The sequence below is a fragment of the Sclerotinia sclerotiorum genome, genomic scaffold (genome assembly GCF_000146945.2).
Source record: "Sclerotinia sclerotiorum 1980 UF-70 scaffold_13 genomic scaffold, whole genome shotgun sequence".
Classification (NCBI taxonomy): Eukaryota; Fungi; Ascomycota; class Leotiomycetes; order Helotiales; family Sclerotiniaceae; genus Sclerotinia; species Sclerotinia sclerotiorum.
The window spans coordinates 693183-707264 of record NW_001820823.1 but is presented as its reverse complement, the minus strand read 5'-3'; the positions used below and the strand labels follow the sequence as shown (position 1 = coordinate 707264).

Here is a 14082-nt window from a genome sequence, read left to right as displayed (position 1 = left end):
TCGAAGATACATGAAATGAAGTGTACTCCACTCCAATCGCAAAGTACCCTCACACAGCACCAAAAGGTCCGAGTCCGAGAAAGCACAAAATTAACACAATTATGGTGTGCTTCCGCGCCTGCGTCTGCATAGTACAGATGCATGGGCTATATGCATTTTCACAATACTCCAATTATTTGTCACCAAGTACACTGCTCGATGGATAGCAACATGATAGATATCTCGCATTCGAAATCAATACTGATACTGTAGATAGCTACAGGCTGCCTGACTTGACAATGAGGGCGCCAATCCTTGTCCAGGGGAGAAAGATAAACGGTATAAGTTTGGGGGCTCACTATGGGGTAGTGGGCAAAGACAAGAATTCGTCAACCCCCCACACTTTTCTTTCTTGTCAAAGCACTAAGAAGACATTTTTGTTACCTCATATCTTCGATATATTACACAGTGATTCAGAATGGCACCGGCTTACAATGAAAATGTGAGGGAAGTGGAGGCCGCATCCCACGCGACCAAGGATTCTACTATTCTCAGTAGTGTTCTCCACGGGATACAAGATGTGAGATTGGTAAGAGAAATTCATCCGACGTTGTTTCTAGCTCATTTATTAAGAGAGTCCCAACTAACTTTGAATTCCAGGAAGTTCACAATATCGCCGAACCTCTGGTCGGAGAGCTCCAAGTCCAGATCAAATCAACCGGTATATGCGGTTCAGATGTGAGCTACTACAAGAAATTCGCCAATGGCGATTTATGTGCTTGTGCACCTCTATCTCTTGGCCATGAAGCTTCGGGTGTGGTTGTAGGAATCGGGCCACAAGTCAATGGCTTTTCCATCGGTGACAGAGTTGCCCTTGAGGTGGGCATCTCATGTGGTCAATGTGATATCTGCAGGAAAGGGAGATACAATTTGTGTAAGAAGATGAGGTTTAGGAGTAGTGCGAAGAGTGTTCCTCATTTTCAGGGGACCCTGCAAGAGAGGATCAATCATCCAGCTGTTTGGTGTCATAAGTATGTTCTCACAATCTGTGCTCATGATAAGCAGCTGCTAATGCTTTGCATAGACTTCCTGATCATATCTCCTTCGATGCTGCAGCACTTCTTGAACCACTTTCGGTGGCCATACACTCCTTGAATCGAGCTGCTCCTACACCTGGATCTACGGCTGTCGTCATCGGAGTAAGTACCTCTACCGGCTGATACTTCCTCAACGTGATATCGTTAAATTTTCAGTGTCTACTCTGCTATCTGCCCCACTTTACTAACATCTCATCCAGGCCGGAACAGTAGGTCTACTCGTCGCAGCCATGGCCCGTCAATCCGGCTGCCCCATAGTGACCATAACCGACATATCGGCCAACCGGGTCCAATACGCACTAGAGCACGGATTCGCCACGCACGGCTACGTGATCCCAGCTTGCAGCACCAATTCCACCGCTCCATCTACAAACCCCTCATCTGGAACCTCGACACCATCTATGTCCTCCGGCACTACCACACCTCTTTCTTCCTACACCAGCATCTCGGACCATCTCAATTTTGCAAAAAGCAGCGCAGGTGATATCCTCAGCACCACATCCGAAGAAGATATTCTCGGAGAAGCCGACCACGAAGGCGCAGATATAACATTTGAATGCACCGGCAAGGAAATCTGCATGCAAACTGCCATCTACAGCACCAAACCGGGCGGCAAAGTGATAATGGTAGGTATGGGAACACCCATCCAGACACTTCCTCTTTCCGCGGCGCATCTCCGTGAAGTAGACATTCTAGGGGTGTTCAGATATGCAAATACGTATCCGATTGGGATTAGAATGCTGGGTGCTAGTGGGAGGAAAGGAGGATTGCCGAGCTTGGATCATATGGTTACGCATCGGTTTAGTGGGTTGGGTAATGCGAAGGATGCGTTTGAGTTGGCGGGGAAGACGGTGGATGAGCAGGGGAATTTGGTTTTGAAGGTGGTTATTGAGGTTTAGAGATAGATGTTGGTTGGAGTCTGAGAGGAGTTTGAAGATGAATGGGTATGTGTGTGGGAGTAATGGGTTCTTTGCGTACACGATCTCGTTATTCACTTTTCATATATATGACTTTGGACAAGTTTAGGAACGTGGCCGATGGATAGATTCGGTAGATGGGAGGGAATTGAAATGGAACTAGAGTTGTGCTTCAATTTTGAGGTAGACTGAGTATGCTAGGTGTTTGTTTGGAGATGATTATGTAGTTATTCCCATTTAATAAATCTATCCTAGTTTTTTCTCTTACTTCTCCTTGTATTACACTATCTAATTTCATGATATTACACTCTATCACGCATATCTATTCTGCCGTCTTAACTATCAGGCCATATCATCTTGATGTCTAACTCCACATCACACATTACATTCAAGAATAGCTCGAGTCCGAAACATCTCTTGATGCTAATTTGAGATGCAGGTGGTATTTTTGATACGATAAACTGATATCGCTCTTCCACTCAACTTGAACATTTGGTATGTTGAGAGTTCTGTTTACATCAAGTCAAATGATGCGTTGCACGTCGTGCGAGATTTGCCCTAGTAAGATCGCATTGTCCAGAAGTTAGAGCACAGGATTGTGGAAAAATCCATTGTAGAAATAACTTTCAATGCTGTCTAGCGAGATGAAATATGAAAGCGGAAATCTCAAATTCATGTCATGTCAGATAATCATTGCTTATCTATTTTTCCTTCATTCGTGGCTTCATTCTCATGATATCAAAAATGCCACATGCAAAGTACGCCAGTTGCCTTTTTCTTAACGATGTAAATCGCGCACCACTTGCACGCCTGTATGCCTCCTCTCCATACGCCCAAACCAAAAATGCGCCGTAAAAATCGCTCAAAGATAACAAGACAACCCTATCACATAAGAAGATCTCCAGCATTCATTACGTCTCGCATTGGATGACTCTGATCGCCCCAACCCATGCCACGATCCTGCTTCATCATCCTGCTCATCTTTCCATTCTCTACAATGGCAAACTTTTTTCCTGTCTCTCTAATATCCTGCGCTGATTTTGTGAGCTCGCTGAGGAGGGAGATAAGGCTGACATCGTTCTTTTCAGAAATGAGTTCGTGTTCAAAACCTTGACTGTTGGCGGGTATGAGTACACTAAGACGACCGAGGAGGGCTTGAATAGAGCGGAGAATTGAGTGGTTGACTGGTGCGTAATTTTTAGATTCGATATCGGATTCTGAAGCAACTCCATCAGATACGTAGGAGGGCGGAAGATTTTGGAGGTAGGCGGCAACCAGATTGATTCGAGATTGTAGCATCTTGATAGCGTTTGCCTTCGCAGTTAGTGAGGCGATTTGTTCCTCGTCTTCGCGTGATAAACTGGCCTCTTCGCGTTTCGGGGCTTCCGGGCAAATCGTGTCTTCGGATGTTGCCTTGCCTTTGCCCTTACCTTCTGCGGGAGCAACTTTATTGCTGGTACCATCTACAGCTGTAGCATTGCCTCCACCACGGGCCACGAAGTCAACACTGATCATCTCTGCTTCGCCAGTCTCGACAGTAAATGGAAGTTCCTTGAATCTGAGCTTGAGTTGTGGTTCTTCGTCCTTCATTTCCTTATCCTCGCCAGTTTCCCCACTGCTTTCCTCTGCCTCATAATTGCTTTCGTATATTGTGAGAGGTAACTTTCCACCAGCCGCGCCACCAAGCGCTTCCTCAGGATGGAACCCAAGTAGAATAGCAGACTCATTGTATGTAGAGAGGATTTGTCGATGAATGGGTAGGTGGATAGGTTGTGGTCCAGAGCTAGGAATTACGGTGTACCAGCCAACAAGATCAAGAGGAGGGACTTTGTGAACATCCTTCACTGTGAAAGGTCAGTATTCAAATGTTGCCGCCACAAACAGGATGTACATACTCTGCTGTAATCTTGCCTCAAACCAGCTTGGTGATAGCTTTACTTCATTTTCCTCTGTCTCTTGAAGTAGGCACTCGAATGCATGCTCAATAGTAATTTCACGACCATTTTGTTGACCCAGTAATGCTCCTACAACAGGTCCAGTTTGTTGTCGTAAAGTATGTCTTGTGATATAATCTGAGATTGTGAGAAGAACAAGAGGATGTAGAGCTACCTGGAGCCCAGAATCAGAAGACTTCTGTGTTGAAAGTAGAGAATTATGGTTGTCCACAGCCATCTTTAAACTTCTGCCAAAGAGTTGCGCGTAAAGAAGTAATGTTGCTATATTGTGTGGTAATTGAATAAGTTGATGTGTTATTGAATCTGTCTTTTGTCTTCTGTTTGTTTGTTCATTTGTTTGATTCGATTTGATTTGATGTGATGTGATATGGAGATAGTGGGAGCTTTATCGTTAATTGCTGCGGTTAAACTTCGGTTCATATTGAAGTGTGGGAGGTGCACTAGTGGTGTAAGTGGTGTAGGTAGTGTAGTTTTATGGTCGCTGTAGCTACTAAGTTCGCCTCTAGTAAGATTACCCTTGCCGTTTGCTCACGAGTTTATCGATCAAGCTCTTGGAAACGAGTAGATAGACTTTACAGCTACAAGGCTTTTCATCTCCTTTTCTATAGCTTTAGCTTTAGTTAAATTAAATGGATTGTGAATTTACTACTGTTACTGCTACTACTACCCCTTTTTTTAAGATAATATACATCTATTTCCTTGTATTTATGAATATCTCTTCTCATTTTCTAACCTACCAAATGACAATAGCATGTCCTCGGAAACAAACGAAAGGTGCCAAAACAAAATGCATCTCCAAGCAGAAGGTGATTTTCCATTATATCTTTCACTGCCTAAAGACTACTAGAGGTAAAATATGCTAATTCCTTCACCGTCACTATGTATGCCAATGTCAAACACGGTAAGATGGTATGATAAAAGATGACAATCTCGGCATCGACCTTTGTGTCTTTACCTAATTTATGTCTCATTTTTATATTCTCAGCAGTTCCTCCTTTTCCACACTTTTTAACATCTTGCTTCCTGCCCACTCTTCATGATGACTGGAGCTGAACATGTTGATATATCAAGTGCTACTTCACAAGTATCACCTCAAACTGCTCCCATTTCAAAATCTCAAAGTATCTCACTATCTCAGAGTGACAGCTCGCCCCGAGAGGATGATTCTCAACCTGTTATAAGTATTGAAACCACCGAGCAAGTGCCAGAGGGAGCCTCAACAGAAAAATCGGCCAAGGAACATGCAGACCATGAAGTAGAATTTGTGTTTTCAGTCCCTCGGCGTAGGAAGAAAAGGCGCAGAAGGTGTGGCAAAATCTTGCTTTCACGAAGTCATGCTAAACTGAAGTTATACTAGGCTGGGGCTCCCTCCACAGAGCACTCATATCAACTCGACTAGTCCTAGCCCATGCGCCGAAATTCCACTTACACATTTGTCGTCAGATAAATCTATAGCTGCAGAGGCTCCTTTGCTTAGTCCCGGTCCTGGCCTTGACGGTATGAATATGAGCATATGTCGGTCACTCCATGGCTTGCAATCCCCTACTACATCTGGCTCTTTCAGTCAACTCCTGAACGGTCCGCAATCGGGGTTATCTGAGCCATCTACTTCGCATATATCTCAAATCATACCGTTCAAAATTCAACCATCTTGGTACTCTAAATCCATGCCTCCGCCGCCTTCACCAACATCACCACCATATTACTCAAAGTCGACCGTCTCCACAGCCCCAGAGCAAGCTTATACCAATAAACGGAAGCGTGAGGAAAATTCATTCGAAAATTCCAATTGTGTGTCGCCATACGTATCTTCGGCATCCACGAATGAATCAAGGGCAAAACCTTTAGCTTCTCATGAGGAATATGGTTCCGTTTCGGGCCATACTGGGTTTGTGGACTTTTTAGAAGATCCAAATGTCCCAACTACTTTCGGCGGAGTACCGCCGCCTCTGCCGCCACATCGGCCAACTATACCTGGTTGGCAATATTTTTCCTGGAGATCTTCCGATTCTCCACCCCCTAGACGGTCACATAGAAAAATGCTCCCTGATATTAACAGCGATCCAGAATGGCACCGCAAATACTATTATGGTAATGGCGAATCTCGTTGGCTCAACCCACAAAATATATCAATCCTGAACTCCCAGAATGAGAAATTCGCTCAAGAATTGGTATCGCCGAAATCAATACCACTTGAATATCAACCCATATCGACACCATATGCATATTCCTCGATGCAGAAAGAACGAATTTCTCAACCATCTACTATGCCTGAGAAGTTACCTACATCCGTCACAGGCATTCAACCTTCGCGATCTTCCTCTATGGATTCATCAAGGCCCACGACGAATCCACAATCGGTAGCCGCGGTTGCGCCTACCAGAAACATTTCTCCATCTCCACCTCCGCCTCCCCCTTCTCACGTAAGTGCAGCAGATATACGCCGCAGGCCTTCGCTTTACAGGATACCTGCATGGCAACCTTCGACAGATACTAACCAAACCTCTCCCTCTGTATCTCTCGATGAACGTCAAAATAAAACATACAATGATATGATTAACAATTCACAAACCCACCACTCAACCATACCCCAACAACCAAAATCCATCACTTCCTACACACCAAACGCCGCCTTATCTTCCCTGCAAAATCCAATACCACAACCACCAAGACGAAAAACGACCGCACCGAACCACTCATCAAACCTGTAAGTTTCTCTCACCCAATCTTTCACATCTATCCCATCCAAACTAACCCACAATCAGAATTACAGACATAGCCCAGACAAGTCAATATACCTTTCCATTCGCAGCTGTTGCTGCTAGACATAATAAACCCATTCAAAAAGTTCTGGATACTTTCTCGGCGATTATTCAATTGCCGTTGTTGAAAGAGGCGGTTGATGGGGGGAGATGTAGTTTGTTGGGGAGTGAGAGGATGAGATGGTATAGGGAGGCTATGAGGGCTTTTGAGAGGGCGAATGGAGAGGAGGAGAGGGTGGATAGAGAGGAGGAGAAGGAGAAGGTGGAGGCGAAGAGTGGAAGGAGGAATGGGGGATGAAGAGCAGTGATGGGATGAGGAAGGGATCTGGAGTTATTGCATTGGAAAGACAAGGCATTTTGATTAATTTTCCTTGATTTCCTCTGGTCCAATCTTTTATCCACATCCTTTTCTTAGAGTAAGTATTCATTCTACTGATATAATTATCCAAAAGAAAAAACCCATTCAACCCTTCAAATTTAAATCAAGTAGAAGGAAGTACTAGCTAGGTATTTAATTTTATATATTTCCCCTTCAACCTCTCACCCCAAATCCCCATTTTCGAGAATTTAATTCATTATCTAAGATTTGCATAACTATATCTGTATATAAATACTATTTAGAAATTTTGGTATTTAATTATATTGAGTGAGAGAGAGTGAGAGAGAGTGAGAGAGAGTGAGTGAGAGTGAAAGAGAGTGGGTGAGAGTGATAGAGAGTGGGTGAGAGTGAGAGAGAGTGTGTGAGAGTGAGAGAGAGTGAGAGAGAGTGAGAGAGAGTGAGAGAGAGTGAGAGAGAGTGAGAGAGAGTGAGAGTGAGTGAGAGTGAGTGAGAGTGAAAGAGAGTGGGTGAGAGTGAAAGAGAGTGGGTGAGAGTGAGAGAGAGTGTGTGAGAGAGAGTGTGAGAGAGAGAGTGAGAGAGAGAGAGAGTGAGAGAGAGAGAGAGAGAGAGAGAGATTAATCTCCTGATGCATTAAGTGATTCTATTTGATTATTTCTGTTGGGAAATCATGAGAGTTCTGCCAAGTAATTAAGAATGGAAGGAAGCGCAGATATCAACTAATTAATCTATATCGCATGTGAAAATTATCTCACACTCGATATCCCAATATCCAATATCCAATATCCAATATCCAATATCCAATATCCAATATCCAATATCCAATATCCAATATCCAACATCCAACATCTAACCCACAACCTACAAATCTGAGAGAATAATCTACCTATTCACGAATAATAGTGAAAGTGAAGTGGGAAGGAAATGGTTAAAGGTTACGATTATTATAAAAGGGAAGATGATATATTGATATTCTACTCTGTGATTAGGAATTTTTATCTATTTGTCTTGTCTTTGGTGTGTTAATTAAGTCATAGATATAGATGTGATTTTTAATTGATTTTTGTTGACAGTTTATATTTTAATATACATGGAAGATTTAGTATATCGAGATACAATAACGTGGTTTATCACCGAGTGGATCATATCACCGAGTGGATCACTTTCACCTCAACTTACCACTTTAAACTCGTATCATTCAACAACAATTGAATCAATTGATTAAAGCTATTAAGAATCTAATAATCTAGGATCTATTACACTGTTTTGACAAGTTCTTGCATTATGTCCTGTTTTTCCACACTTACTACAGCATCGATTAGAAGATGCTTCCCCATTAGAATTCCCCCCTTTTTGATGCTCGTCGCGTTGAATCTGAATATCAACCTCTTGTTGAGATAATATATCTGCAGCCTCTTGTCCAGTAAGTACTCCTCCTTGACGCAATTGAGTTTTTTTTGCGCATCGACGTTTGCTTAATGCTATATTTGCCTTTCGAAGTGTACGAATCTCTACATTTAAAAGTGTATTCTCATGAGCTAATTTCTCTGTACCTTTAGCTAGAGCTAGTACAGTCTCAAATATAGGTGTAGGGGAGCTTGATTGATGACGAGTTATTCGAGATTTTACTAAAGTTGATTGTGAAAGAGCTTCAGTTGGATTGTGAGGGGTTTGAGAGATCCATATATCTGGATCGAAAGGAGGAGGGGTAAGCGTATGAATTCGAATATCTAGTTTCGAAAGTACAGCTTCAGGATTAAATGGTATTAGACCTGTTCCTCGGAATCCTGATTTCATATTCTGAGCTGTAATTGATTCTTGATATGCAGCTTTGAAAGCTGCAAAGAATTCAACCTTTGATATATGATTGACATGTGCCTTGATAAATTCATCAATTTGACCACCATATGAACGTTTCAGATTGCTAAAACAGCCAATATCAAGTGGTTGAGTTAAATGACTTGAATGCGGTGGTAATTTGACACATATAATGTCATTCTCCTTGCAATATGACTGAAAAGCTACAGATTCGTGGCTTTCATGCCCATCCAACACCAACATTCGATATTTGCCCTTTCTTCGATTCAGAGTATGCTTATTGAAGTGTTTCAACCATTCTAAACCTGTCTCATTGTTTGTCCATCCATTGGAAGTAGGTTTAATAGCCCAATCCGCAGGAAAATCGGTTTCGGTATACCAATTGGAAAGATGAACCTGTCCTTGAACCACCAGAAATGGGGGTATAGTTTCACCCTCCCCATTACCACATATAATCGCTGTAGCCCACTCTCTATTGCCTGATTGTATTGCCTTGCTTCTGCCATTTCGTTCAGCACTAGTTACAACCATTCCGGGACATATTATACCCATCATAAAGCCGGTTTCGTCGAAATTGTAGAAATCGCAATCGAGAATACTATATTTTGCTCGCATATTCGATACCAATCGAAACCATTCTCCAATAAACTTGGGATCTTCGCAGAGAGCTCTCTGAAAGTCATAAACACAACTAAAACACATCTTTAATGCTATATGACACTTTACGAATCGATGAACCCAAAGCTTTCCAACTTTCTTCACACCTCTTAATTTAAGAATATAATTCGCCATATCTTCCACACCTTTAATTTTAGGTGGAAACCCTCTACTATCCATATCAAGTATATATTGAACAATCACCTCCTCTTCTAACTTTGTAAGATTATAACAATTCGCTCGAGTTTCGACGCGGGGAGTAAAACCATTCATTCTGTGATTGAGTGTTGTATATGGTAAATTATATAGCTTGGCAGCTTTTCGAATACTGAGTTTTTTGTCTTTTTGAATAGCCTCAATAGCTAAAAGTATTCGAGCTTCTTTATTATTCGATTGCATTTCAATTGATTGATAAAACACGTGTTGAAGTGGGAGATCAAGAATTGAGGTGGAAGTGATCCACTCGGTGATATGATCCACTCGGTGATAAACCACGTTAATAGAAATCCCAGTAATTTAATATTCAATTCTGCTCATAATCCAAACCGTTATATTTTCACTGATATATCAGAAGCTACCTATCGTATCCTATCATATAACCCATAACCCAAGCCCACCCAACGCCAACCATCCAATTTTCAATTCTCACTATACGTATAAGAGACTACGCATTCCCATTCCCACCCGCACTCCCATCCTTCTCCTTCTCCTTCTGCCAACTCCTCCCCAACAAACCCGCCCCCGCATTCCCAGCCTTCTGATCCTCCCTCGAAATCCTCATGACCAATTCCCCAAAAAGTCCATTCGCCCACCCAAACCAAGCTCGAGTCCAATCTTTCGCATTCCACGCATTGACACTCTCGTGGATAACTCCCGTTCCACCAGTACTATCCAGTACCATCATAAGCTGATCTACTACTTCTTTCTCCACACTCGCGATTCCTTTTCCTGATTTCGATGCCGTTTCCAAGGCTGTAAGAGCGCGGACTATGGCGGCCATGGGCCAACTTTTACCAGGGCCTAAATGGGGACCTCCGACTGCGGCGATCGCGGGACCTTGCATGAAATAGGGATTTTCTTGACTTAGGACGAAGTTTCGAGTGTTGTTGTATACTTTTGCGTGATGGATTTGGATTTTCTTACCTCCTTGTTGTCCATCGCTTTCGAATATCTCTGGTAATGGGAATGAAGAATTTTCGTAATCCCATAGTGGAATGGCGAGTAGTGATGGGACATTAGCATCATCCATGAGATTATGGCCGCCATAGCCGTCAATCTCATAGGCGTATATATCACCGAACTGACGATGATGAGTTATAGCATCGCGATCTATGGCTTTTCGGATTCCGAATGCTTGTTCTCGCATGGACGTGGTGAGGTTAGCGGCCTTTTTGCCGTCCAATTTTTCCATAATGAGGGATGCTTCTTCGAGATATTTTGCCCACATCATGTTTCCGGGAACAAAAAGTTGATATATGCATGCATCGTCTGAGGGACGGAATGCACTTCTTACCATTCCATTTTGTTTGGTAGGATTACCCAGACCGTCATTTGTTAGTGTTTCACTGCCACGATTTGTCCAGCCGGTGAATGACCATGCGGACTTTTGGACTTTGCCTTCTGGTGAGTAAGTGCCGAGTCTCATTGCACCAGCAGCGTCTATAGCTGCGGACATAGCGTCAATCCAAGAGTATTTCTGGAAGAATGATAGATCATTTGTGCGTTGATAGTAGGCCGTAGAAACTTGGAGGAAGGAGGCTAGAGAATCAAGTTCCCATTTACAGTCGAAGACTTTCTTGGGATCATAAGGTGGAATGGGGTGGTTTTGACTATATGCTCCGTTATGTTGAAGTTGGAGACCGGACTCTGGCGGGGGCTGGAAACTATGACAGTATGGTGAGATGATAATATATCTTGCGTGAAGATTGATAAGTCCTCGCCATAGACTTGCAAGGGAATCTCGATTGTCAGACGCTTCGAGTAGTGGAAGATATGAATAAATTTGAGACGCTGAATCCCGTAACCACATTGCATCGATATCGCCCGTGATAACAAATGTAAGCTCTTCATCTGTGGCTGTCTCGTTTTTGGTAACAGGATCAATCTTATTTGCATATCCCCTCCATTTAATTGTGGTGTCCAAGGTATTTGGATAGCTGTTCTCAAAAAGTCGGAAAAGATCAGGATCCTTGATAATTGTCTTCATCTGCCCAATGAGCTTTTCTAACGAAGGAAGATTGAACGTTCGACATTCTGGTGCAGGGCGAGAATAAGGAAATTTCCTGTCCTTCAGATAATGGATCGTGTTTCATCATTTGAATCTCTGCGTAAGTTGGGCACGTAACAGGTGGTACAATGGGCACCGGTGTTGAGGCTGCATCGGAAAGAAGTTTGGAATCCTGATCGGTACCATGGGTTTTCTCATCTGGTTGTTTGTGTTCATTTTCCTTGAGGGGAGCATTGTCAGCCGGTGCAGTTTCTACCTCATTATTCGATGAGGAATTTGACGAAGCAGCATCCTGTTGGGGTTCATCATCTGATGATGGAATTGATGAACTTGAATCTGGTACCTTTAACTCTGGATTTGTTTTGGGAGGTGATGGTTCATGAATCACTGAATCATTTGGTTCAGTGTGAGGCCACGTGACATAATTGGTTTGGGTGTACAGAATGTATGCAATGGTCGCGCTGAAAATGACGGCGACGATTACAATGCGACGAACCTGTAGGCGCATCATGATGAGACCGTATTATCGCGATAAACAAAATATCATTGGTAATTTAGAAATAGTATTGAGATATGGGCTTCGATAAGTGATGCGTGTGTTAATGGTAAAGCAAGAGGCCACGATTACGTTAAAGGACCTTGGCCAAGAGTTTTAAAGATCGAATGAGAGATCATCATGAAATATGTATGGAGTAGCAATTAGGGCGGACTAATTAACCTACCACCCATTTCTCCGGTGTGCAGGATGCTGAGAATGCCTCCTTCGTATCGTACCTATTTTGACATCGAGATTGATATATTATTGGTGTATAATCGAGCAACCACATCAATGAAACCAAAAGGAAAGAATGATATTCGAGTAGACACTTTAGCATTAAATGAAGAAAAAGGAGAAGACTTCCGTAACCGTGATAGGACAGAAAACTCTCAGTGTAAGGTTACTTTTGAACAGCAGCCGATTTAACCTTAATTAAGCCACGCTACTTGTCAAGACGCTTGGACCAACACACGACACCACAAAACTCTTCAATTATCACTCAGTCGAATTGTCAATCACTTCTCTTCCACCCTCAGGAGCTGAAAGGTCCTCGAAGAATATATCGAAGAATATTTTCATTTGTCTCTCCTCACACAAGTCAGATAGATCCTTCTATACATGGTGTCTAATGACAAACTTTCAAGGTCATGCGTTATGCCTTGGGGTTTTCCACAGCGCTTGGGATAAACGAAAACCCGGCTTCGGAGATGACGGGCCCTGAAGCTTCAAGCAGCGGAGGCTCTCTATGGGGCGAAGGGTGAGTATGATTCAAAGGTGTTTGAGCTTTGCACTAATGTTCGACCCTCGGTATGCGACTCTGCGAATTTAGCCACGAACTACGAATTACCATCTTGAGTGTTGGTCATTCACTATTGAAGTGAACGACTGACGACCGACGAACCACACCACTAGCATACTTCAAAAACGTCCCAAAGACACTATAATATGTGTTTGGAGTTTGAATTCAGATGGCGAAGCATTCTGGCGACTCCCATTTAGGATACGTTCACTTGGCAATCTGGATTCTTCGTGTGGTAACACCCACGGCTGTCCTTGGTAAGAAGAAAGAGGAAATAGCTTAGCCTTGCTTACAGTCTTACGAGCTTTTTAACTTCTCTGATTTGTAGGGGTTGCAGATAGCCATTCCACTAAAAGTTAATGGCATGGCTGGTACTGAAAAGCGCCCATGCTTGCGAAATTCTCATTCGGACCCCACCTCCCAACACGCACTCCATGCCAGGGAACAACTATCATGATTGACAAATCCGACTGCCAGAAGTATGCCTTGATTTGATTGCGGTCAGGAAAGCAAGAGAAATACGATTTTCCTTTTGAAAGATCTGTGTAATCTCAGGATGAGTTCCTTCGAACTTGGCTATAGCTTCAATATCTAATCATCGTTGATAACTCACTTCATATTTTAAAAATGGAAATGGCAAGTAACCTCACCAGACATAGATATGAGACTGTTGAGAGTATTTGACAAGCCCTCAGTAGGTATCATAGCTTACTGGTGATATTGCAGCCGTTACCTCTTTCGAAAACTGGCGATTCAATATGCAAGCAGCGACTGTAGCAGAAATCTCCTTGTAGCTCATTAGCTCATTCGAGATTTGAGAGCAAACAGACACCAGTATCAATGTTTGTTTCCGAACATTCCTAAGCATTCCTTCCCTTACGTTACTTTTCCACGTACCTGCATCATACGAGCCTGTCTACTCTCCAGATCATGCGTAATTCACATAGCCTTGTCTCTAAAGCTTTGCCACCTCCAGACCACTGGGCAATAAATCGT

At 42.9% G+C, this 14082-nt stretch overlaps 8 protein-coding genes across 8 annotated transcripts; 5 read left to right on the top strand and 3 right to left on the bottom strand.

Annotated features, from left to right (window-relative positions):
* Positions 1-457: 457 nt before the first annotated feature.
* Positions 458-1975, top strand: SS1G_09416 (hypothetical protein; the record flags this gene model as incomplete). Its single annotated transcript, XM_001589644.1, has 4 exons — positions 458-568; positions 640-1010; positions 1064-1178; positions 1277-1975. The coding sequence occupies 4 exons, from the start codon at positions 458-460 to the stop codon at positions 1973-1975; spliced, it is 1296 nt and encodes a 431-aa protein (XP_001589694.1).
* Positions 1976-2878: 903 nt separating this feature from the next.
* On the bottom strand, positions 2879-4165 carry SS1G_09415 (hypothetical protein; the record flags this gene model as incomplete). Its single annotated transcript, XM_001589643.1, has 2 exons — positions 2879-3837; positions 3889-4165. The coding sequence occupies 2 exons, from the start codon at positions 4163-4165 to the stop codon at positions 2879-2881; spliced, it is 1236 nt and encodes a 411-aa protein (XP_001589693.1).
* Positions 4166-4987: 822 nt separating this feature from the next.
* SS1G_09414 (predicted protein) lies at positions 4988-5347 on the top strand (the record flags this gene model as incomplete). Its single annotated transcript, XM_001589642.1, has 2 exons — positions 4988-5203; positions 5306-5347. 2 exons carry the CDS (start codon positions 4988-4990, stop codon positions 5345-5347), a joined length of 258 nt encoding a protein of 85 aa, XP_001589692.1.
* A 268-nt stretch (positions 5348-5615) lies between these two features.
* Positions 5616-7008, top strand: SS1G_09413 (predicted protein; the record flags this gene model as incomplete). Its single annotated transcript, XM_001589641.1, has 3 exons — positions 5616-5836; positions 6008-6655; positions 6714-7008. 3 exons carry the CDS (start codon positions 5616-5618, stop codon positions 7006-7008), a joined length of 1164 nt encoding a protein of 387 aa, XP_001589691.1.
* A 1269-nt stretch (positions 7009-8277) lies between these two features.
* Positions 8278-9921, bottom strand: SS1G_09412 (hypothetical protein; the record flags this gene model as incomplete). Its single annotated transcript, XM_001589640.1, has 1 exon — positions 8278-9921. One exon carries the CDS (start codon positions 9919-9921, stop codon positions 8278-8280), a length of 1644 nt encoding a protein of 547 aa, XP_001589690.1.
* A 265-nt stretch (positions 9922-10186) lies between these two features.
* SS1G_09411 (hypothetical protein) lies at positions 10187-12257 on the bottom strand (the record flags this gene model as incomplete). The annotated part of the gene is made up of 2 exons (XM_001589639.1): positions 10187-11710; positions 11751-12257. The coding sequence occupies 2 exons, from the start codon at positions 12255-12257 to the stop codon at positions 10187-10189; spliced, it is 2031 nt and encodes a 676-aa protein (XP_001589689.1).
* Positions 12258-12934: 677 nt separating this feature from the next.
* Positions 12935-13048, top strand: SS1G_09410 (hypothetical protein; the record flags this gene model as incomplete). Its single annotated transcript, XM_001589638.1, has 1 exon — positions 12935-13048. The coding sequence occupies one exon, from the start codon at positions 12935-12937 to the stop codon at positions 13046-13048; it is 114 nt and encodes a 37-aa protein (XP_001589688.1).
* Positions 13049-13255: 207 nt separating this feature from the next.
* Positions 13256-13369, top strand: SS1G_09409 (predicted protein; the record flags this gene model as incomplete). The annotated part of the gene is made up of 1 exon (XM_001589637.1): positions 13256-13369. The coding sequence occupies one exon, from the start codon at positions 13256-13258 to the stop codon at positions 13367-13369; it is 114 nt and encodes a 37-aa protein (XP_001589687.1).
* Between the last annotated feature and the right edge of the window lie 713 nt (positions 13370-14082).